At 41.0% G+C, this 22155-nt stretch overlaps 1 protein-coding gene across 1 annotated transcript; it reads left to right on the forward strand.

The window, feature by feature from the left end:
* The first annotated feature begins 38 nt into the window (after positions 1-38).
* Positions 39-21052, forward strand: MPHOSPH10 (M-phase phosphoprotein 10). The gene is made up of 11 exons (XM_010361923.2): positions 39-420; positions 3380-4061; positions 4406-4563; positions 5360-5531; positions 9506-9647; positions 10810-10877; positions 12242-12379; positions 15782-15892; positions 18968-19075; positions 20181-20411; positions 20818-21052. Exons 1-11 carry the CDS (start codon positions 332-334, stop codon positions 20965-20967), a joined length of 2049 nt encoding a protein of 682 aa, XP_010360225.2. The 5' UTR covers positions 39-331; the 3' UTR covers positions 20968-21052.
* Positions 21053-22155: the final 1103 nt, after the last annotated feature.

Below are 22155 nucleotides of genomic sequence, written 5' to 3' on the forward strand. Positions count from 1 at the left end.
CCTGCTACAACACGCCTACTTTAGCTAAAACAGAAACTTAGAGCCAGGACGAGTCACCCTTTGTGGGCCCCTGAAAAATGCAAAACGAAGTTTCGAGAGAGTTCAAAGGCGTTTGGACCGACCATGGCGATTTTTGTTTCCCGTCCCCCTGCAGAAGCGAAAGCGCTCGCGCTGCCATTGGCTCTGGCTGAGGGCGAGTCCGGAACCTGTGCGCAGCGGACGGAACTTTCGGCTCTCACATCCAAGTTGCGCTAGGCGCCTGTTTGCCGAGCGGTTTCCGGGCAGCTCCCTTCCCTTGCATGCGGCATTGTGTCGGGAGTTGCTGACAGCCATGGCCCCGCGGGTCTGGCGTCGACGGACCCTGGAGCGGTGTCTGGCAGAAGTCGGCAAAGCCACGGGTCGGCCCGAGTGCTTCCTCACGTAAGTGCGCAGATCCCGGGCTCAGGGTGCGACCGGGGTCTCACGTGGACGCGGGTTGCAAATTGTGGAGCTGGGGGAAGGTAAGGGGAAAGATAAATCACTTTTCCCCAAATTTGGAGTCTGTACTTTCCTAGGCTATCAAAATTTAAAAAATTGTTAACATTTGTATAGATGGATCTCTCAGTTGAGTGTTACTGAAATCACCCTAACCTCAGTTATTAACGGCTAGAAGCTTCCCTAGGTCTTCTTACGTCCGCATCCCTCTACACAAAAACTGTTGGTTACTCCTTCCTCAGTGTGCTCCTAAAGCACTCAGTGCTGAGCATACTTTATTGAAAGTACCAACTTGTCACTTGTCTGTCCACCCCCCAGGACTAAGCTTCTTGAAAATTAGAACTTTCATGTCTCATCCCAGCACAAGCGTTTTCTATGTATTTTGTTGAAGAATTTCAAATACGATCTATGCAATTATTACTCATATTTCAAACCCCGGCTCACAGCAACTACAGATTTTGCTTAGTTTGAATTCAGTAGCACACAACTGGGATATCCGCACTGTGCAACTTTTAACGATTTTTAAAATTTTGGTACTGTCAAGCATCTCAAATTCACTGCGCCCAAAACAGAGCTGTTGTTTCTGTTTAATAGAATTGTTGTTTCTACCCACCCATACTCTGCCATCCCCTGAAGTCCTTTCCCATGCTCCACCTGTCAAGCGCCTCCGTGTGAAGAGACCACTAAAACAGGCTTTGTGTGAGCAACACAAAGTGTTTATTCACTTGGGTGCAAGTGAGCTGAGTCCGAAAAGAGAGCGAACGGTGATGGGGAAGAGGTTACTTTATAGGAGTTGAGTAGGTAATGGAAAATTACAGTAAAAGGTGGTTATCTGTTGTTAGCAGAGGAGGGGGGTCTACAAGGTACGTGGTGGGGAGATCATAAGACTTATTGTCCAGAAGAAGAATATCACAAAGTCCATTGATCAGTTAAGGTAGGGCAGGGACAAGTCACAATGGAGGAATGTTGTTATCTTGGTTAATCAGTTAAGGCAGGAACTGTTTTACTTCTTTGGTGGTTTTTCGGCTGCCCCAGACTACTTGGCTCCTGCAGGCCACCTGGACCTATATGTGCAGGTCACAGGGGTTACAATGGCTGAGCTTCGACTCAGAGGCCTGACACCACCACGCAAGCCTTCCCTATCTCAGTAAATGGCACTTCTGTCTTTCCAGTTTCTCAAACATGAAAGTAGGCTGCTACTTTGTTGTCTTCGTTTTTCTCTATTCTATATCTAATTCCTTAGCAGTCCTGTCAGTTCTACCTCCAAACTAAGCATATTCATTGCTCTAACTCCAGTTTACATCACCATTATCCTTTGCCTGGAATGCTGCATCAATCAACCTTCTAATCACTGTACTTTCCTCCTCCTCCCTCCTCCCTTTCTTCTTCCTTCGTGTAAATCATCATTTCATCCCTCTGCTTACAATGTTTTCTCTTTACACTTTATTTTATTATTATTATTTTTTTATTATACTTTAAGTTCTAGGGTACATGTGCATAACGTGCAGGTTTGTTACATATGTATATTTGTGCCATGTTGGTGTACTGCACCCATCAACTCGTCAGCACCCATCAATTCATCATTTATATCATGTATAACTCCCCAATGCAATCCCTCCCCCCTCCCCCCTCCCCATGATAGGCCCCAGTGTGTGATGTTCCCCTTCCCGAGTCCAAGTGATCTCATTGTTCAGTTCCCACCTATGAGTGAGAACATGCGGTGTTTGGTTTTCTCTTCTTGTGATAGTTTGCTAAGAATGATGGTTTCCAGCTGCATCCATGTCCCTACAAAGGACGCAAACTCATCCTTTTTTATGGCTGCATAGTATTCCATGGTGTATATGTGCCACATTTTCTTAATCCAGTCTGTCACAGATGGACATTTGGGTTGATTCCAAGTCTTTGCTGTTGTGAATAGTGCCTGCAATAAACATACGTGTGCATGTGTCTTTAGTAGCAGCATGATTTATAATCCTTTGGGTATATACCCAGTAGTGGGATGGCTGGGTCATATAGTACATCTAGTTCTAGATCCTTGAGGAATTGCCATACTGTTTTCCATAATGGTTGAACTAGTTTACAATCCCACCAACAGTGTAAAAGTGTTCCTATTTCTCCACATCCTCTCCAACAACTGTTGTTTCCTGATTTTTAAATGATTGCCATTCTAACTGGTGTGAGATGGTATCTCATTGTGGTTTTGATTTGCATTTCTCTGATGGCGAGTGATGATGAGCATTTTTTCATGTGTCTGTTGGCTGTATGAATGTCTTCTTTTGAGAAATGTCTGTTCATATCCTTTCCCCACTTTAAATGACAAACTCTTACTCCTGAGCCACGCGTGATTTGGGTCCCATCAGTCTCTCCTACCTTCACCTTCAGCCTCCTTCACACTTTAGCCGTGCTCACCTTTTTGTTCCTCAAGCTCACCTCTAGAGGATTTGCATCTTAGAGGATTTCTTCTGCCTGGAATACATGTTTCCCAATCTTTATAAGACTGTCTCCTTATCTACAGCTTTCCCCTCAGATGTGGCATCTAAGAGAGGTTTTCCTTGACCACTGTAGCAAAGCAAATGTTGATCATTGAATGAATAAGTGAATGAATGAATGGAGTTGTGTATAATGTAGCAGAATTGATCATTTAAGGTTAATTCACTATACATCTCCAAGCAAATAGATTTGTAATGGTTTTCCTGCCTAAAATCTATACAGCTGATTCACAGATACTTGGTTGACAGGTTTTATATATCAGTGTAGGTCATCAGCTTATATGTTGTTGGGGGCCAGAATCTATACTTACACTTCATTCAAATTTGATTTTACAAAAGAGTTGGGTTTTTAAATTTTTATTAAGAGTGCTGTGAAATTATTACCTATAATTCTAAATCTCAATTCCTCCCAATAGGATTCAAGATGGATTGGCATCAAAGTTCACTTCTTTAACAAAAGTGCTTTATGACTTTAATAAAATATTAGAGAATGGTAGGATCCATGGAAGCCCCTTGCAAAAACTTGTGATAGAAAATTTTGATGATGAGCAGATTTGGCAACAACTGGAATTGCAAAATGAACCAATTTTACAATACTTCCAGAATGCAGTTGGTGAAACAATTAATGATGAAGACATCAGTCTTCTCCCAGAGAGTGAAGAACAGGAACGTGAAGTGGATGGTTCAGAGATAGAGGCTGATGACCAGGAGGACCTAGAAGATTTAGAAGAGGAGGAAGAAGTGTCAGACATGGGTGATGATGATCCTGAAGTGGGTGAGAGAACTAAAAACTCCAGCAAATCTGGTCTGAGGAAAAGCCCAGTTTTCAGTGATGAGGATTCTGATCTTGACTTTGATATCAGCAAATTGGAACAGCAGAGCAAGGTGCAACACAAAGGACATGGAAAACCTAGAGAAAAGTCCGTAGTAGATGATAAATTCTTCAAACTCTCCGAAATGGAGGCCTATTTAGAAAACATAGAAAAAGAAGAGGAACGAAAAGATGATAATGATGATGAGGAGGAAGATATTGATTTTTTTGAAGATATTGATTCTGATGAAGATGAAGGGGGACTGTTTGGAAGTAAAAAACTTAAGGTAAAGTTTTGAGAGAGGAGAGAGCACTTTCCTCCTCAAATTAGCTTTCGTTCTCTTTTTCTAGGGGAGATTTAATTGTAGTTAGAAGTTTTAGTGATAAATATTGTGCTCTATCTTATGAGTTACAAATGAATCTGTTCTTCCATTCAATTTATGTTCCAGTTGGTCTTACAGTTTTGTGGTAGTGTTATTAGTTGCCATTTTCACCTAATAACTAGTTATTAGTTATTAGCTCATAGTGTTAAGTCAGAAAGTAATATATACATACGATATACATACAAATCTATATGCATGTGTTAATATATTTTTCTATCCCTAATTAATAGTTTTAAAAATCTTTTTAGTCAGGTAAAAGTTCCAGAAATCTGAAATACAAAGATTTTTTTGATCCAGTTGAAAGTGATGAAGACATAACAAGTGTTCATGATGATGAGTTGAATTCAGACAAAGAAGATGATGAAATTGCTGAAGAGGAAGCAGAAGAACTAAGTATTTCGGAAACGTGAGTGTTTTGAACCATCCTTTATATTGTAGGCTGGAATTGCCCAATCATATATGTGTACGCATAGTTATCAAATGTGTCTGTCTTAAGATGCTGGATTCTCTAGTATCAGATATTCTCAAGATAGCCAGAGGAAAGTCTCTGAATGTAAAGGAACATTAGATATCACTTAATGAAGAAAAATATCGCTGGTAGTAACAATCAAACGTTCCTTACCAGGAACTTTGATTTGGTTTTGTGTCAATAAAATCCTGTTATTTTTGTGAGATAAGGGATTTGTATTATAGATTGATGAATGATTTATTTTCTATATGTTGGACACTTTTTATTCTGTTTCTTTTTTTTTTTTTTTTTTTTGAGACAGAGTCTCGCTCTGTTGCCCAGGCTGGAGTGCAGTGGCGTGATCTCCACTCACTGCAAGCTCCGCCTCCCGGGTTCACGCCATTCTCCTGCCTCAGCCTCCCGTGTAGCTGGGACTACAGGTGCCCACCATCACGCCTGGCTAATTTTTTTTTTGTATTTTTAGTAGAGATGGGGTTTCACTGTGTTAGCCAGGATGGTCTCGATCTCCTGACCTCGTGATCCGCCCGTCTCGGCCTCCCTGTTCTGTTTCTTACATAGCATTTTACCTAAATAATACCTTTTGTTCCTTAATAACTGAATGATTTTGGAAGTTCTGAGTATTTGGTTGCATTAGGTATATAAAAGAAGAACTTTATTAAGGGAAAATTTGTTTCCTTTTGTTTTTCTAATGGAAAGTAGCATATTTCTTTTTATAAGAGTTTTGGTATTGTAGGGATGAAGATGATGACCTTGAAGAAAATGAAGACGGTAAACAACATAAAGAAACCTTGAAAAGAGTGACCTTTGCTTTACCAGATGACGAGGAAACTGAAGATACAGGTGTTTTAAATGTAAAGAAAAATTCTGATGAAGTTAAATCCTCTTTTGAAAAAAGGCAGGAAAAGGTAATTAGTAACTTACTGGAATTTTTAATATACTTGCAATTAACCATCATTTGAAAACTATTAACCAGTCCTTTGAAAACAGGATATCTTGGCCAGGTGCAAGTGGCTCACGCCTGTAATCCTAGCACTTTGGCAGTCCGAAGCAAGAGGATCGCTTGAGCTCAGGAGTTCAGAACCAGCCTAGGCAACATAATGAGACCTTGTCTCCACCAAAAATACAAAAATTAGCCGGGCATGGTGATGTGTGCCTGTAGTCCAGCTACTCTGGTGGCTGAGGTGGAAGGATCACTTGAGCCTAGGAGGTTGATGGTGTGTTGAGCTATGATTGCATCACTGCTCTCTAGACTGGGCGGCAGAGCAAGACCTTGTCTTAAAACAAACAAAAAACCAAAAATCTTGCCATATGGAAAGCATCTGATGAGCAAAAGTCAGTGCCTGCATTTCAATGTGGGGCCTATGAGTAAAATAGTTGCTTCTGCTGGGCGCGGTGGCTCATGCCTGTAATCCCAGCACTTTGGGAGGCTGAGGCAGGTGGATCACTTCAAGTCCGGAGTTCGAGGCCAGCCTAGCTAACATGGTAAAACCCCATCTCTACTAAAAAAAAAAAAGAAAGAAAAAGTAGTCAGGCATGGTGGCGGACACCTGTAATCCCAGCTACTCGAGAGGCTGAGGCAGAAGGATCCCTTGAACCCAGGAGGCGGAGGTTGCAGTGAGCCGAGATGGTGCCACTGGATTCCAGCCTGGGTGGCAGAGTGCGACTCTATCTCAAAAATAAAAAAAATCTTTAAAGATAATTGTTTTTTCCTTTGTCCCTAATGTCTTTATATATATAGCATGTCTCTCCTGATAAAGCTGTCCTGTGAGCCTCTTAACTGTTTTGACTGCTTTGGAGGATACCGTGTATGTTTTTTTTGTTTTTTGTTTTTGTTTTTTTTTTGAGATGGAGTTTCACTCTTGTCACCCAGGCTGGAGTGCAGTGGCGTGATCTTAGCTCACTGCAACCTCCACCTCCCAGGTTCAAACAATTCTCCTGCCTCAGCCTCCTGAGTAGTTGGGATTACACCACACCCAGTTAATTTTTTTGTGTTTTTAGTAGAGATGGGGTTTCACCATGTTGGCCAGGCTGGACTGAAACTCCTGACCTCAGGTGGTCCACCCACCTTGGCCTCCTAAAGTGCTGGGATTACAGGCATGAGCCACTGCGCCCGGCCGACACCACCTGTGTCTTTAAGGTGCTCCGCAGATTTTTGTGAGTGCCGAATAGCCAGAATTTTAATTTATACCATCACAAACATATCTTCAAAGTTGGTAAAAATTGTTTCTTTGTGTCATGATTTCAGACAAGTGAAATTTCATTTAATTTTTGTAGATGTAGTCTGGCTCTAATAATTTGGCTCTATCATTTATTTACCTTAAAATTTTTATCACAATAAAAATGAGAATAGGGCCAGGCACAGTGGCTCACACCTGCACTTTGGGAGCCTAAGGAGGGAGGATTGTTTTGAGCCCAGGAATTCAAGACCAACCTGGGCAACGGGGCAAAAGCCCATCTCCACTAAAAGTTAAAAAAATTAGCTGGGCATGGTAGTGTGCGCCTATAGTGTTTGCTACTCGAGAGGCGGATGGGGGAGGATCTCTTGAGTCCAAGAGTTCAAGGCTGTAGTCGAGCTATGATTGCACCACAGCACTCCAGCCTGGGCAACAGAGCTAGAGACTGTGTAAAAAAAAAAAAAAAAAATTGAGAATAGGCAGATAATAAAAGATACCAAGAATATCAAAAGAATTGTTTTTAAAATTTGAGAATCTGAATTGAATCCGTGGTTGTCAGATTGTCCCCAGAAGTTAGAGAAATTCTAAGGGAAAAAAAGCACCATTATAAAATATCGATGAGTTAGTGTCCTTCCACCCCACTCCTCCCGCCCTCCCCCAACAAATAAAGAAAGAAAGGTTTGGTTTTATTGTGAAATTACATCAGACCTTCAAGTTAAGTTTCAATAAATCACAAATAATTTATTTCAGTTTCCACATATAAAGTAAAACTTTCAAACTTTTTTTTTTGAAACTGTTAGAACATAAAAACCCAAACCTGACAAAGGTAGCATTAAAACACACACACACACACACACACAGACACACACACAGTCTAATTCATGAACGGGGTTGCAAAAATCCTATAGCACAGTGGAAGAATTATGCCATACAACTGCATGAACCTTATTCTCGTCAATCAGTATTAGAAAATCTAGTATGATTCCTGACTGCAAGACATTAAGGAGAAAAAAACATATGGTCACCTCCATATGTCAGAAAGACATTTGATAAAATTCAATATTCATGTCTAATTTTTTTTTCACTCCTAGTGGAATACAAATATATCTAAGCCAAAAGCTGCCATCATGCATGATGGGTGAAATTCTAGAAGCATCCCTTTAAGATTAGGAATGAGACAAGATGTCCAGTATTACAGTTACCACGGTTTTTTTTTTTTTTTTTTTTTTTTTTTTGAGACGGAGTCTAGCTCTGTCGCCTAGGCTGGAGTGCAGTGGCCGCGATCTCGGCTCACTGCAAGCTCCGCCTCCCGGGTTTACGCCATTCTCCTGCCTCAGCCTCCCGAGTAGCTGGGACTACAGGCGCCCGCCTCGTCACCCAGCTAGGTTTTGTATTTTTTTAGTAGAGACGGGGTTTCACCGTGTAGACCAGGATGGTCTCGATCTCCTGACCTCGTGATCCACCCGTCTCGGCCTCCCAAAGTGCTGGGATTACAGGCTTGAGCCACCGCGCCCGGCCTCCACTGTTGATTAACATTCTTTTAGACTCATAAGCCAGTGTAACTACAAAAGATAAAGATAAGAGATTAGGAAAACTGCCAGGGGTGGTGGCTCATGCCTATAATCCCAGCACTTTGGGAGACCAAGGTAGGAGGATTGCTTGAGCTCAGGAGTTCGAGACCAGCCTGGGCAACATGGTAAGACCTCGTCTCTACAAAAAATACAAAAATTAGGCGTGGTTGCACGTGCCTGTGGTCCCAGTTATTTGGGGGTCTGAGGAGAGAGGATTGCTTGAGCCTGGGAGGTGGAGGTTGCAGTGAGCTGAGATCACGCAACTGCTCTCCAGCCTAGACAACCAAGTGAGACTGTCTCAAAAAAAAAAAAAAAAAAAAAAAAAAGATTAGGAATCCTGCAGATGTATTTATATTCCACTAGAAGTGAAAAACGAATGCGTTAGTATTTGGAGAGGAAACCGAGTGGATAAACTGAATTGATATTAGGAAAAGAAGAGAATTCTGTAAGATAGCTGAAAAGGCTGGCATTTTATACACTGAAGTCATCATTGTTGTCTTTTAGAAGTTAGAGATAATGACCCGGTGCGGTGGCTCACGCCCCTAATCCCAGCACTTGGTGAAACTCCGTCTCTACTAAAAAATACAAAAATTAGCTGGGCATAGTGGCACACGCCTGTAATCCCAGCGACTCGGGAGGCTGAGGCAGGAGAATTGCTCAGGAGACGGAAGTTGCAGTGAGCTAAGACCACTGCACTCCAGCCTAGGCGACAGAGTGAGACTCTGCCTCAAAAAAATGTAAAAACAGGAGTTAGAATAAGAATTTGAGTTTGGAGTCAAAAGGGTCAGACTCCATCAGATACTAATATTCTAATCAAAGAATTACTTAACTTGCGAATAGATAGATCACTTGAATAAAATAGAGCCCAGAAACAAACCCAAATGCTTCTGGGGAGTTTAATATATTATAAACATGGCATTTTAAATCAGTGAGGAAAAGAAATTGTTTGTAGCTCACCCCACCATAGGCAGCAGAAATAGGAAGTCATTGACAGAATAAAAAGATGGCAAGAACAGAATTGTAGAATAGTACATTTCTTGCTTTTCCACTTTTTAAAGTATTTTTTGCTTTTACACAAATATAAGTGTAATTTTATTTTCTAAATGTATACTAATTATTTTGTCTCTTTCTTAGATGAATGAAAAAATTGCATCTTTAGAAAAAGAGTTGTTAGAAAAAAGGCCATGGCAGCTTCAGGGGGAAGTGACAGCACAGAAGAGGCCAGAGAACAGCCTCCTGGAGGAGACCCTGCACTTTGACCATGCTGTCCGGATGGGTACGGTGCCCTCTTCTGTAAAGTGGTCATGTCTGTGCTTTTTCCATGGTTCCATTTCATACAAAGATTTGGGGTGATGTTTCTTTTTCCCTCAACTTTTTATTTTAAAAACTTGTAAACACATGGCTTGGCACGGTGGCTTTCGCCTGTAATCCCAGCACTTTGGGAGACCGAGGCAGACAGATCACCTGAGGTCAGGAGTTTGAGACCAGCGTGGCCAACATGGTGAAACCCCATCTCTACTAAGAATACAAAAATCAGCCGGTTATGGTGGCAGGTGCCTGTAATCCCATCTACTCGGAAGGCTGAGGCAGGAGAATCCCTTGAACCCAGAAAGGAGAGGTTGCAGTGAGTCAAGGTCATGCCGATGTACTCCAGCCTGGACAATAGAGCAACACTCTGTCAAAAAAGAAAAAAACAATTTATAAACACAGAAAAGTTGAAAAAATGTTACAGTGAACATCTATATGCTATTCAACTGGATTCACCAGTTATCATTTTGTCGTATCTCTTTTCTCTCCTCAGCATATGTAAGATTGTATATGTGCCCTTTTTTTAAGTAAGTTGCCAGTCTCATGGCACTTCACTTTTAAGTGCTTTTGCAGATATCTTCTAAGAACTAGGACATTCTCCTATATAATCACAATACCATTAATCCACCCCAAAAATTTAACATCAATACACTGATGATACCTAATGTATAGTTTTGTAATCAAGTTTTTTGCAGTAATCTGTGTCAAAGGCTTGCATCCTGTCACGGTCCACTGATTACATTTTGAACTCCAACCTGAAACCGTGGTCATCTCATTGCCTTCTTTCTTGTACCCATTAAGTCAAAGTGAGTTTTCATTTTATTTCAATGGAAGAGAGAATGGAAAAGAGGAAGAGTCCTTGGGTACCTTGGATAAAGTATTAGCACTTACTACCATATGTATCCTAGTTTTGTGGTTTTCAAACTTCAGGGAGCATCACAAGGCTTATTAAAGCACAGATAGCTGTCCCTCTTCCCCACTTTCTGATTCAGGAGGTATGGGGGTGGTCCAGGAATTTGCATTTCTAACAAGTTCCCACGTGTTGCTGACGCTGTGGGTCCAAGGACTGCCATGTGAGAATCAGTGGTCTAGTGGATATCTACCTAATGAATAAATTGTATTTCCTTTAGCACCTGTGATTACAGAGGAAACCACCCTTCAACTGGAAGATATCATTAAACAGAGGATAAGAGATCAGGTCAGTAAGAATTAAATTTAACTTAATTGAAATGTCACTGAAATTTTAGAAATAATGTGAGAGTACTTTGAGAGTGGGACTATTGCTTTTTATTTTCACTTAGTGTTCACAAACCTTAAATCTAGGCTACCTAGTCAGCTTTTGTTGTGTGAGGTGCTGCTCTTTAGTAGTACCTAGGAAAGATGAGTATTGTGCCTGAGAGGAGCCAGAAGCCATTAGTCTTGCTGACCTTTTGGGTGGTGCTTAATGAAGCTGGTGGCTGACCTGTGGTGGTTGCACCCAGAACCCTTGGCTTAGGCACAGTATCTGGTGTGGCAGATTACTCACTATATATGTCTTAGTCTTTTTCCTGTTGCTTATAACAGAATATCTGAAACTGGGTAACTTATAAAGAAAAGGAATACAGTTATGGAGGCCGAGGAGTCCGAGGTTGAGGAGCCTTCTTACCAGAGGGGATTCTGCAGAGTCCCAAGGTGGTGCAGGGCATCACATGGTGAAAGGGCTGAGCACGCTAAGATGCTGGCTTAGGTGTCTCTTGCTCTTCTTAAGAGCCACCATTCCCCCACCAATGATAACCCATTAATCCATAAATGCAACTGCCATTCATGAGGGCAGAACCCTGGTGATCCAGTCACGTCCTAGAAGGCCCCACATCTCAGTGTTGCCACATCAGGGATTAAGTTTCAAAATGAATTTTGGAGGGGACGTTCAAACCCTAACATTGTGGTAGTACTACAATTTAAAACCATTTCTCAGTAGTGTATTTTTTCAAATGTTAAAAACCTAGTGGTTTTTGTTAAAGAATTGATCTGATTTTGTAAACAGAATAAAACTTAGATATATGGCATGTATAGTAAGAAATGGCTTTGTAACGTGTATAATGTTTGCCTACACTTGTGGGTCTAAAATAGAAAGGGTTTGAAGGGTGAGTATCATGTGCAGAACATCTTAAAATTTGAAATGAAACGTGATAAGCTAACTCAAGGCTTGACTTTTAAACAAACTGTTGGGGAAATGTGGAATTAAAGTTGGTAACGAGGAAGGAAGACTCATTTAAAACAAAAAACAGAAAAAGATATTTGAGTACTGCCGCCTTTGCTTTCCTAATGTTTATTCTTTGTGACTTGAATAGTTATTTCAGAAGTTGAAAATTTTCTTTTTGCTATAATTTGCTTACTCTGGAATAATGAGTAATAATAAATATTATAACAATAACATATTTACAATTTACTATTATATATTAATGATAATTTATTAATATATTGATAATATTTATTATAACAATATTCCAGAGGAAGATTCTTAAGTGAACCTAGAAATAAATTGTAGGTTTTGTTATGTTCTACCTGCCCTTTATGTTTCAGGCTTGGGATGATGTAGTACGTAAAGAAAAACCTAAAGAGGATGCATATGAATATAAAAAGCGTTTAACCTTAGACCATGAGAAGAGTAAATTGAGCCTTGCTGAAATTTATGAACAGGAGTACATCAAACTCAACCAGGTGAGGAAGCCTGTAAGGCAAAACCGTTATTATTAAAGAAATAGAGAACTAGGCTTTTTGTGACTGTTGAAATCATGAAACGGAAATCTTGGCTCTTCAGCTACATCATTTAAGTATAAGAGCATGTGGGCGCGGTGGCTCGCGCCTGTAATCCCAGCACTTTGGGAGGCCGAGGCGGGTGGATCACGACATCAGGAGATCGAGACCATCTTGGTTAACACGGTGAAACCCTGTCTTTACTAAAACTACAAAAAATTAGCCCAGCGTGGTGGCGGGTGCCTGTAGTCCCAGCTACTCCGGAGGCTGAGGCAGGAGAATAGCGTGAACCTGGGGGGCAGAGCTTGCAGTGAGCCGAGATCGCGCCACTGCACTCCAGCCTGGGCGACAGAGCAAGACTCCGTCTCCAAAAAAAAAAAAAAAAAAAGAGCATGCTAGGAATAGAAGGGTTCTAGGAATAGAAGGGTTCTAATATTCCCACTTTATGTGAGGGTTGCTTTGCAATTAGGCTTTGGTCACCTGATACTTTTACAACTAATTATTAGCTTTCCAGCAATTATTATGGTGGTGCTACAACTTTAAAACCATTTCTCATTGATATTTTGAAATAACTGATATATTTTACATGATTATGAATTCATTCTGATTTTTAGGTCTGTTTTTTCTTTCACTTAACTAAAGGCTGTGGGCTGGGCGTAGTGGCACGTACCTGTAATCCCAGCACTTTGGGAGGCTGAGGCGGGCAGCGGGCAGATTGCTTGAGGTCAGGAGTTTGAGACCTGTCTGGCCAACATGGTGAAACCCCGTCTCTACTAAAAATATGAAAAAATTAGACAGGTGTGGTGGCGTGTGCCTGTAATCCCAGTTACTTGGGAAGCTGAGGCAGGAGAATTGCTTGAACCAGGGAAGTGGAGGTTGCAGTGAGCCGAGATCGCACCATTGCTCTCCAGCCTGGGTGACAGAGCGAGACTCCATCTCAAAAAAAAAAAAAAAAAAAAAAGAAAAGAAAAGAAAATCTCTGGTTAAATAATAGGACAAGGTCATATTCCTAGGAATATTGTATGCTGATATAATAATCGAATTATTCCTTCACATTTGATTTAGTGGGAATGTGGTTAATATGTACTTAGGGATCAGATGGCATTTTTTTCCTGCAGAAGCCATTTATGATTCCCAACAGATTTTGTTAATGAATGCCCTTCAGTTAGCAACAGCAAATTGCCCTGATGCCACTGTGAAATTGAAGAACTGAGAAGATTTGAATTAAAATTCTTCCTGGCTGCTTTGCAATCCAAGGTGGTAGCTGAAGGAGGATATGTACAGTTTCATTTGAATCTTTGAGGAGATTCAGTAACAGAAAGTATTTGGTGACCATGAGAGTTAAAAATTATATATGTAATGCAATAGTTTATGCCAGCTCTAAATGTTAGTTTCATTTCTCTCTTAGAAGTCAACAGCCAGTTCAGAAGTTTTTGAGGATGGACTTGGAGTTCTAGTAGCTAGGCTAATTCTGGAAGTGAAATGATGGTAAACAGCACATGTAGGAGCTTTTACTCACAGTTGTGTATATGAAGTGGCTCAGAAAAATGCTATATAGCAAATATATAGCTACATACTTGATTTTACAGCTATTGTTATCTAGAATGAGGTAAAAGGACATGTTTAGGATTTTTTAAAGTGTGAGGTAAGTTAAAATAGTAAGAAGCGATAGCGTGACGCCTGACTATGGCTGGAAGGTGGGTGCTGATGATGGACATTGGAAACAGACCTGGATGCATCTTTATCATCAGGATCAGGAGGCAAAGAGCCTATCATTTCCTAGTTCTGCTGGGTTTTTTTTTTTTTTTTCCATGTCTTAATAACAAAAAACAAAAAGACCTCTTAGGCATTTAGAATAAGCATTTGGGGCCAAAGGGGAAAGAGAGAGAAACATGAAATTTACTTTTTCTCTTCAACATAATTAAAATTGCTGTCAGTTTTTTCAATGTGATTTGTCAGAATAAATCTTTAACACATTACATGTAAATAAAAGAAAAAAAAAGTCGCTATCATCCAAATGGATATTTGAATAATTTTATGAAGTCTATATTAACACTTTTTTTTTTCTTTTTTCTTTTTTTTTTTCGAGACAGAGTCTTGCTCTATCACCAGGCTGGAGTGCAGTAGCGTGACCTAAGCTCACTGCAACCTCTGCCTCTTAGGTCCAAGCAGTTTCCCTGCCTCAGCCTCCTGAGTAACTGGGATTACAGGTGCACGCCACCAAGCCCGGCTAATTTTTTGTAATTTAGTAGAGACAGGGTTTCATTATGTTGGCCAGGATGGTCTCGATCTCCTGACCTCATGATCTGCCTGCCTCAGCCTCCCAAAGTGCTGGGATTACAGGCATGAGCCACTGTGCCCAGCCAGCCACCGTGCTGGGCCTTTTTTTTTTCTTTTTAATTGATGTGAGATTTATATAACATAAAATCAACCACTTAAGTGAACAAATTTGGAGCATTTAGGACAGTGTTATGTAACTACTAAGTGTATCTCATTCTAAAACATTTTTATCAGCCCACAATAAAGCCCCATATGCCATAAGCAGTTGCCACCCTTTCCTCACTTGCCCCAGCCCCAACAAACCCCAGTCTGCATTCTATCTCTGTGGACTTGCCTATTTTGGGTATTTGATAAAAAATGGAACCATACCATATGTGGCCTTCCATTTCTGACAACTTTCGTTGAGTATCATGTTTTCAAGACTGGCATTTGTCAGTGCTTCATTTCTTTTTTATGGTTGCACAGTATTCCACTGTGTGTGTGTACCACAGTTTATCTGCTCATCCACTGATGGACATTCGGGCTGTTTCCGACTGTTAATAGTGCCGTGTACATGTATTTGTTTAAGTATCTGTTTTTAATTCTCTTGGTTGTACACCTAGGAGTGGCATTGCTGGGTCAGATGGTAATTCTCTGTGTAGCTTTTTGAAGACCTGCCAAGCTTGTTGCCACTTGACAGCATCATTTTACATTCCTACCTATCAACAGTGCACAAGGATTCCAGTTTCTTCATCCTTGCCAACACTTGTTATCACTTGCTATTTTCCTTTAAAAACAAAACAAAACTGTGGCTATTTTAGGAGGAATAGCTTAATTTTTGACAGAAGTAAATACCAAGGTAGTTAAAATTTTAAGTTCTGAATATTAGAGGTAATGGTTACTGTAGCTCCTAAAATGTACACCACATCTCTGGAAGGTGCTGGAACCCTCATGGTACTGTTGCTTTTAATTTTGCTTTTGGAATGTTTCCTTGTAGCTGAAGCTTTGGTGATGAGAAGTTGGGAATACCCTCATTGACCTTTAGTGTTTTGTCCTGTGATATATATCAAGTCGCTTAGTTTGACATTGTTGAACTTATTTCCCAAGCAAAAAACAGCAGAAGAAGAAAATCCAGAGCATGTAGAAATTCAGAAGATGATGGATTCCCTCTTCTTAAAATTGGATGCCCTCTCAAACTTCCACTTTATCCCTAAACCGGTAAGTGTGTTAACAGTTCAGTGTAGCTAGAGCAGGGTGACTTTCATAGCTTTGATCCTTTGTGAGACTAGCTCTTTATTTTGTTTCAGGATACAAACTTGTAGTCATTTCCTGTAAATTCCAGGCAGGGTCTCCATGAGGAAGGCTAAGTTCTGGTTCCATGACAGTTCTGGCTCTACTCGGATCTTCAGTGAGCCCCTGCCAGCTGGAGCTGGCATAGTCAGGCATCACACTACTACTGCCTCTTACTATTTTAACTTACCTCACACTTTAAAAGACCCTCAGCCATAGCCACAGGGACTCCTCCCTTCCCTACCCTCTCAGTCTTCTTGCATTTTCATTGTATAATGGGTTTGGAGATGTATGGATATCTATACCCAACATTTATGGAGTATCTGCTATGTGTGTCATATTACATACATTAATAATATGTATGTGTCTTTACGTAAACACTTAATGCACACAACACTGAGGCAGGTACTATAGTTTCCATTTCTCAGGGGAGAAAACCTGGGTTAGGAGGTGGGAGGGTGAGAACTAACTCTGGGCCCATGCTGTCTCCGCTGCATGATGTTCCCTCACCACACCCAACCCTCTCAAATGCTCCTCCCCTGTCTGTCTGTCACCCAGACTTGGCTCTACCTGTCTACTCCTTGGAGCCTCATCGCCTACTCACCAGCTTCTGTGAACCCGTAAAACATGCTTGTATCATCCTTTGGTACTTGTTCACATGTTGCCCTTTGGTGCCTGTGTTGTTGTCTGAAATGGAATGTCATGAATTAAGGACTAGTCTAGAAGTCAGAACCTGAGTTGAGTTCTGCTCCTAACTAGCTTTATGATACAGGCAATCACTTCATGCTTCATCTGTACAGAAGAGCTAATCTCCAAGATCCTTTCTTATTAGTTGATGACTAGGTGATTTTTTCCCATGCAGATATTTTGTCTTCTCAGACAATAAGCTTTTTTACCTGTTTTGTTTTGTTTGTTTTTTTGGTGTATATGTATGCTTTTAATCCAGTTGTAATTACATGCTAATAAGTTCTTGATGGCAGGAGCCATCTTTAGATTCCCAAAGTCCCTACTCTGGGTTGTGTGAAATAAACAGGTGAAGAGATGAGTAGAATTTCTCAACTCCTCTTGTCCAGCAGGTCTTACTGAGGTGAAGGACGTGTGCCCTTTCTGGGCCTTACCTGTGTGATCTGGCTCTTCCCACCCCTTTGGTCTCCCTTGGCTTGCTACCCCCAGCCCCACTGATCTTCTGATTCCTTCAGCAGGCCAAGTCCCTTACGCTTTCTCGCTGTGCTCTTCCCCCTGGCCCAGTAGGCTGCACTTCCTTTTTGGCATGGCTGGCTCCTTCTTATTGCCCAGGCTAGACGCCTTCCCCTCCTTGCAGATGTTCCTTGGCTCCCTACCTAGGGTAGACTGCTCTTCCCGCCTTGCTGCATGTCTCACCACTCGGCCTCTTTTCCTCATAGCTGCATTGCACATTTGCAGTCATTCGCTAGTTGTTCATTGCTCTCTACTTGTCTTCAGGCAGCACAAAATGCATCTACTGTTCCATTCTGTTCCTTGCACTAGCTAGGATCTAATGCAGAGAAGCTGTTAGACATTCCTTGGAATATTGGGAAGTGAAGGAGAAGTGAATGTATTTGTGTCTATGTGCCCCAAATGAAAAGCCTTTCTTTTTTCCCATAAGAAATGTAGAATTGCTAGTGTAGGTTCTCCTTGATACTACTTTTTTCATGTTCTGGTTGGTATTTCACACACCATCTCTGTAGACTCCATTTACCAATCACAGCTATCATTTTTTGTGGCTTTTTTTTTTTCTTTTTTTTTTGAGACAGTCTCACTCTATTGCCCAGGCTGGAGTACATAATCTTGGCTCACTGCAACCTCTGTCTCTGAGTTTAAGTGGTTCTCCTGCCTCAGCCTCTCGAGAAATACGGAGATTTACTGATTTCTATTATCTTGATTTTGCTTACAGAAAAAAACGCTAGCTCTAAGAAGTATAGCCTCTCGAGTAGCTGAGACTACAGGCATGCACCACCATGCCCAGCTAATTTCTTTAAATGCTAGAATGGAATACAGTGTTTTTAGTAACAGTTGAACGGTGTCCAGTGGAAGAAATGATTTCTTTCACACTCTCATTTTTCTCTCACTTAGAATCCAGGATCCTATTGTGTTTATGGTTTTGTTCTTTGTGAAGTTCCCTTGAGCAAATAACTCCACGGACAGGATGGTGATGAGGAAGAAAGAATACTAGTGTAACTGCAATACATAGTCACCATTTTAATCACAGGATCAGCATGAAACCTGTTTTAATTACTGGATTTCTTGGGTAGTTCTTTCAAAAAAAGACAAAAATCTGAAGCAGATGGTCCTTCAATTAACATTGCATCCTTTCCCCCTTTTTGTAATTGATAGCTTTGATTGATTTTGATACTGTTTTAGTTTTTCAAAATAGTTCAGTATTATTTCATATTTATGTTTATGGAGATGTTTTCAGTAATTGAAAGATGAGGAAATTTATCAGTAGTCTGTTTTTGACTCTTGTTCCCATAAACATCTTTCCTTGCATCTTTTTCCATATACTTCTTAGAGCTAGCGTTTTTTTCTGTAAGCAAAATCAAGATAATAGAAATCAGTAAATCTTACCAAACAGCATTAATGGTTGTTTGAGAATGTCCACATGCATGGTAGATAGGAATAGTTGAGGAAGAGATGGAAGAACTGATGTTTGAAGATGGCAGAAATGTTATGGAAAAATGTAGAAATACGTGCTGTTGGAATGGTTTTGAGACGGAAAACCCTAAAATACCCAGGTCTCTGGGATCCTGAAGCAGTGCCGCCCCTCAGCACTGCTGTCATGCCAGTCCACTTAGGACTTTGGCTGTTACCATATCTGACGTTTTAAATAGTCTCCAGTAAGTTTGCTGACTTTCAAGCAAGTGAAAAAAAGGATAATCTCCATAAAGTATTTTATATATTATACTTTAAGTTAATAGGTTCACAGTTCACACATTTTGTGTGAGAGTCCCTTCTGGCTTCCCATTGAATATATTATCTCTTTTCTAGCCTGTACCAGAGATTAAAGTTGTGTCAAATCTGCCAGCCATAACCATGGAGGAAGTAGCCCCAGTGAGTGTTAGTGATGCAGCTCTCCTGGCGCCAGAGGAGATCAAGGTAAGAAGCCAGTGTTGAAACCTTAAATATCTGTTACAAGTTAGTTGATTTTAGCCAGACTCCATTTATTTAATGTCATTTGCCTTGCATTTGTAGTTCTTATTCCAGTGTATCTCAGCAGTTTCTAAGTATAAGCAAACTAGTAATGTTACAACATTCAAATACCAGTCTCCTATATTCTGGCTTTATTATGAGGTACAGTTTGAGAGTTACCATAAGAGCAGTTTTAAAATAGCTAGTATCAATATCTTGTTATAATCCAATCCAAATACTAGCAGTGATATTAAGTTTAAAACAAATTGCTTGCATTGCGTATATACTAGCAATAGGTTAGTATCAACATTTCCCCCTTATTTTATTCATGTAATGCTAATTAGTAATGGAATCTGAATCTAGAATTGAGCATTTGGTTATGAAATGCAGCAATACCTGCCATGTGAACACTGAAGCTCATGCCTCACATAGTAATAATGGTTTCTGCCAGGTGCTCATCTTCCTGGCTGGCTTAGCAGCAGGGCCTTCTTTTTCCCTCCTCACTTGATTTGCTACACCTACACTCACCCCTTCTGTCTGAGCCTCTGCCACCTCAGTGCTGGTGACAGCCCTGGCAGGATAGGCTGGCAGTTGAGGAGAAAAGAGATAAAATTGATCCTCACTAGAGAGATGTTTCCCTTCCCTTCCTCAGTTCCTTGGTCTCTGCACTCTGTCCTCAGTCCAGTTGCTATCATTAGCAGCTCAGAGCTGAGGCTGCCTCTGGCATGTCCCTGAAGCCCATTGGAATCTAAATGCTGTGGAGGGCTGGCTCCAGCACAATCCTCTTGTGCTGATAGGTTGAAAACCCAACTCTGCATGTTGCCTTCTTGTGAATTAGTTTGGGAACTGAACCGTCACTATAAGAGTCTGTGCTGTCAAAGAATGCATTTCAGGTTTTAGAGAACTGAGTTACCAATGCTCACTGGAATGTAGGTGGGGATTGCTCTGCATCTTCGTGCACTTGGCCACAGACGCACAGCCTGCTCGCTACCTACCCTGCAGTTTCTTCCATTCCAGTTTCCTAGTTGTTAAACTTGATTAACGAATATGTTGGTGGTTATTTTTTTAATAGGAGAAAAATAAAGCTGGAGATATAAAAACAGCTGCTGAAAAAACAGCTACAGACAAGAAACGAGAGCGAAGGAAAAAGAAATATCAAAAGCGTATGAAAATAAAAGAGAAGGAGAAGCGGAGAAAACTGCTTGAAAAGAGCAGTGTAGATCAAGCAGGGAAATACAGCAAAGCAGTAGCTTCGGAGAAGTTAAAACAGCTGACCAAAACTGGCAAAGCTTCCTTCATAAAGGTAAGGACAAGGGAAAGAAAATTGCTCAAGGGGAGCTTTGTGGGGGAAGTGGATAACTGGGTGACTGGTATGTCTGAGCCAGCCCACAGCCCACCTGCGGGATGGAGACTCATGATGCTGACCGGCTGGAATGGCAACCTTTAGTGTTCTGGAGTTTTTCATGTAGGGTCCTCACAATAACCTGGGTACTGGCAGCAGTTTGTCTTTCACTCCTTTCTCTCTCAGATTATAAGAACATTGTAGCAGTACAGAATACTTCTATGCTAACCGATTTAGTTTTCTGTAATTCTAGTCCTTTTTCATATTTATGGTTGTATACGTTGTTGTAATGGTGATGTACTATTTTTGACTTTTTTCACTTATAAGTACATTTTACAGCATAAGCATGTGTTGTTTTTAATTGCAGGATGAAGGTAAAGACAAAGCCTTAAAGTCCTCTCAAGCATTCTTTTCTAAATTACAAGATCAAGTAAAAATGCAAATCAATGATGCAAAGAAAGCAGAAAAGAAAAAGAAGAAAAGACAGGATATTTCTGTTCATAAATTAAAGCTGTAATATATTTTGAATATAATGTAAATATTAATGTGTAAGCTTATGTTGTGTCATTGTTCTATTTTATAATACAATTCTTGAGAACCTTTCTTTGCATTGGTGACAGGTATTTGAGAGTTCCATAGTGTGAAAAGACAAACTCCTATTTGCAAAGCCCTTCTGGTTTCCATTGGTGTGAAGCAGCACCTGGCTCCTCCCTAGGCCCTTCCTATTCAGGCACTGCCTGAGCTGATCCTGCTGTGCTCTTGCCATGGCCCAGGCCTGTGTGAGGGCCAGGCCAGCTTGTCCACGTGGACTGGTGTGCAAGCACTGGCCTGCAAGCTGAGAAGAGGACAGAGCCAGCCAACCCCCTCACAAGCAGCTGTCTACAGCAGAAGTCCTCACTCTTTGGGCTCTTAATTTCCTTCTCCCATTGCCCTGTCATTTCATAAAACGGTAGCATTTTCATGCCTGTGCCTTACTTCCTTCCCCTTTGGGAGATGATCTCATGTCATCTGAACAAAGGTTTAATGTAGGCTGTAGAGCCCTATCCACAGTCAGCTGCAGAGGACAGGTATGATGGAGAAGTGAATCTAGAAGGAATAGAAGCTCAATACAGCCAGGAATGTAAACTGTAGTCTGTAGAGTGTTCTGTGACCACCAGGTGCTCATTGTTTCAACCTCCCCATCCAGGGAAAAATGCCTTTTGTCTAATAGGCTGTCATATTGATTTGATGGAAATGCAGTAAGCCTTAGTCCAGATGAGTAGAGAATGTGGACTAAGATTCCACCAAAGCAACAGGTAAAGCCCTTCTGATTTTGTATCTACAAGGGGTCAATCAGTGGTCAAGAAGAGCCTGTGGAAGTTTGCAGTCTGCATTCCTGTTACTGCAGAAGATGGCTACAGCAGGGTAGAGCTAGGCTGTATGGGGCTAAATTAAGCACTGGCTTTTGTCCATTTGTGCTGCTATAACAAAATACCTGAGACTGGGTCATTTATAAACAACAGAAACATTTCCTATGGTTCTGGAGGCTGGGAGGTCTGAGATGAAGGTGCTGGCAAGTTGAGTGGTAAAAGCTGCTCTGCTTCAAGGTGGTACCTAGTTATGTTCTCACTTGGCAGAAGGTGGAAGGACAAAAAGCCACCAAACTCCATCAGTCTTTTTATAAGGATGCTGATCCCATCCGTGAGGGCTCTGCCTTCAAGACTTA

Source organism: Rhinopithecus roxellana, chromosome 17 (genome assembly GCF_007565055.1).
Source record: "Rhinopithecus roxellana isolate Shanxi Qingling chromosome 17, ASM756505v1, whole genome shotgun sequence".
Lineage (NCBI taxonomy): Eukaryota > Metazoa > Chordata > Mammalia > Primates > Cercopithecidae > Rhinopithecus > Rhinopithecus roxellana.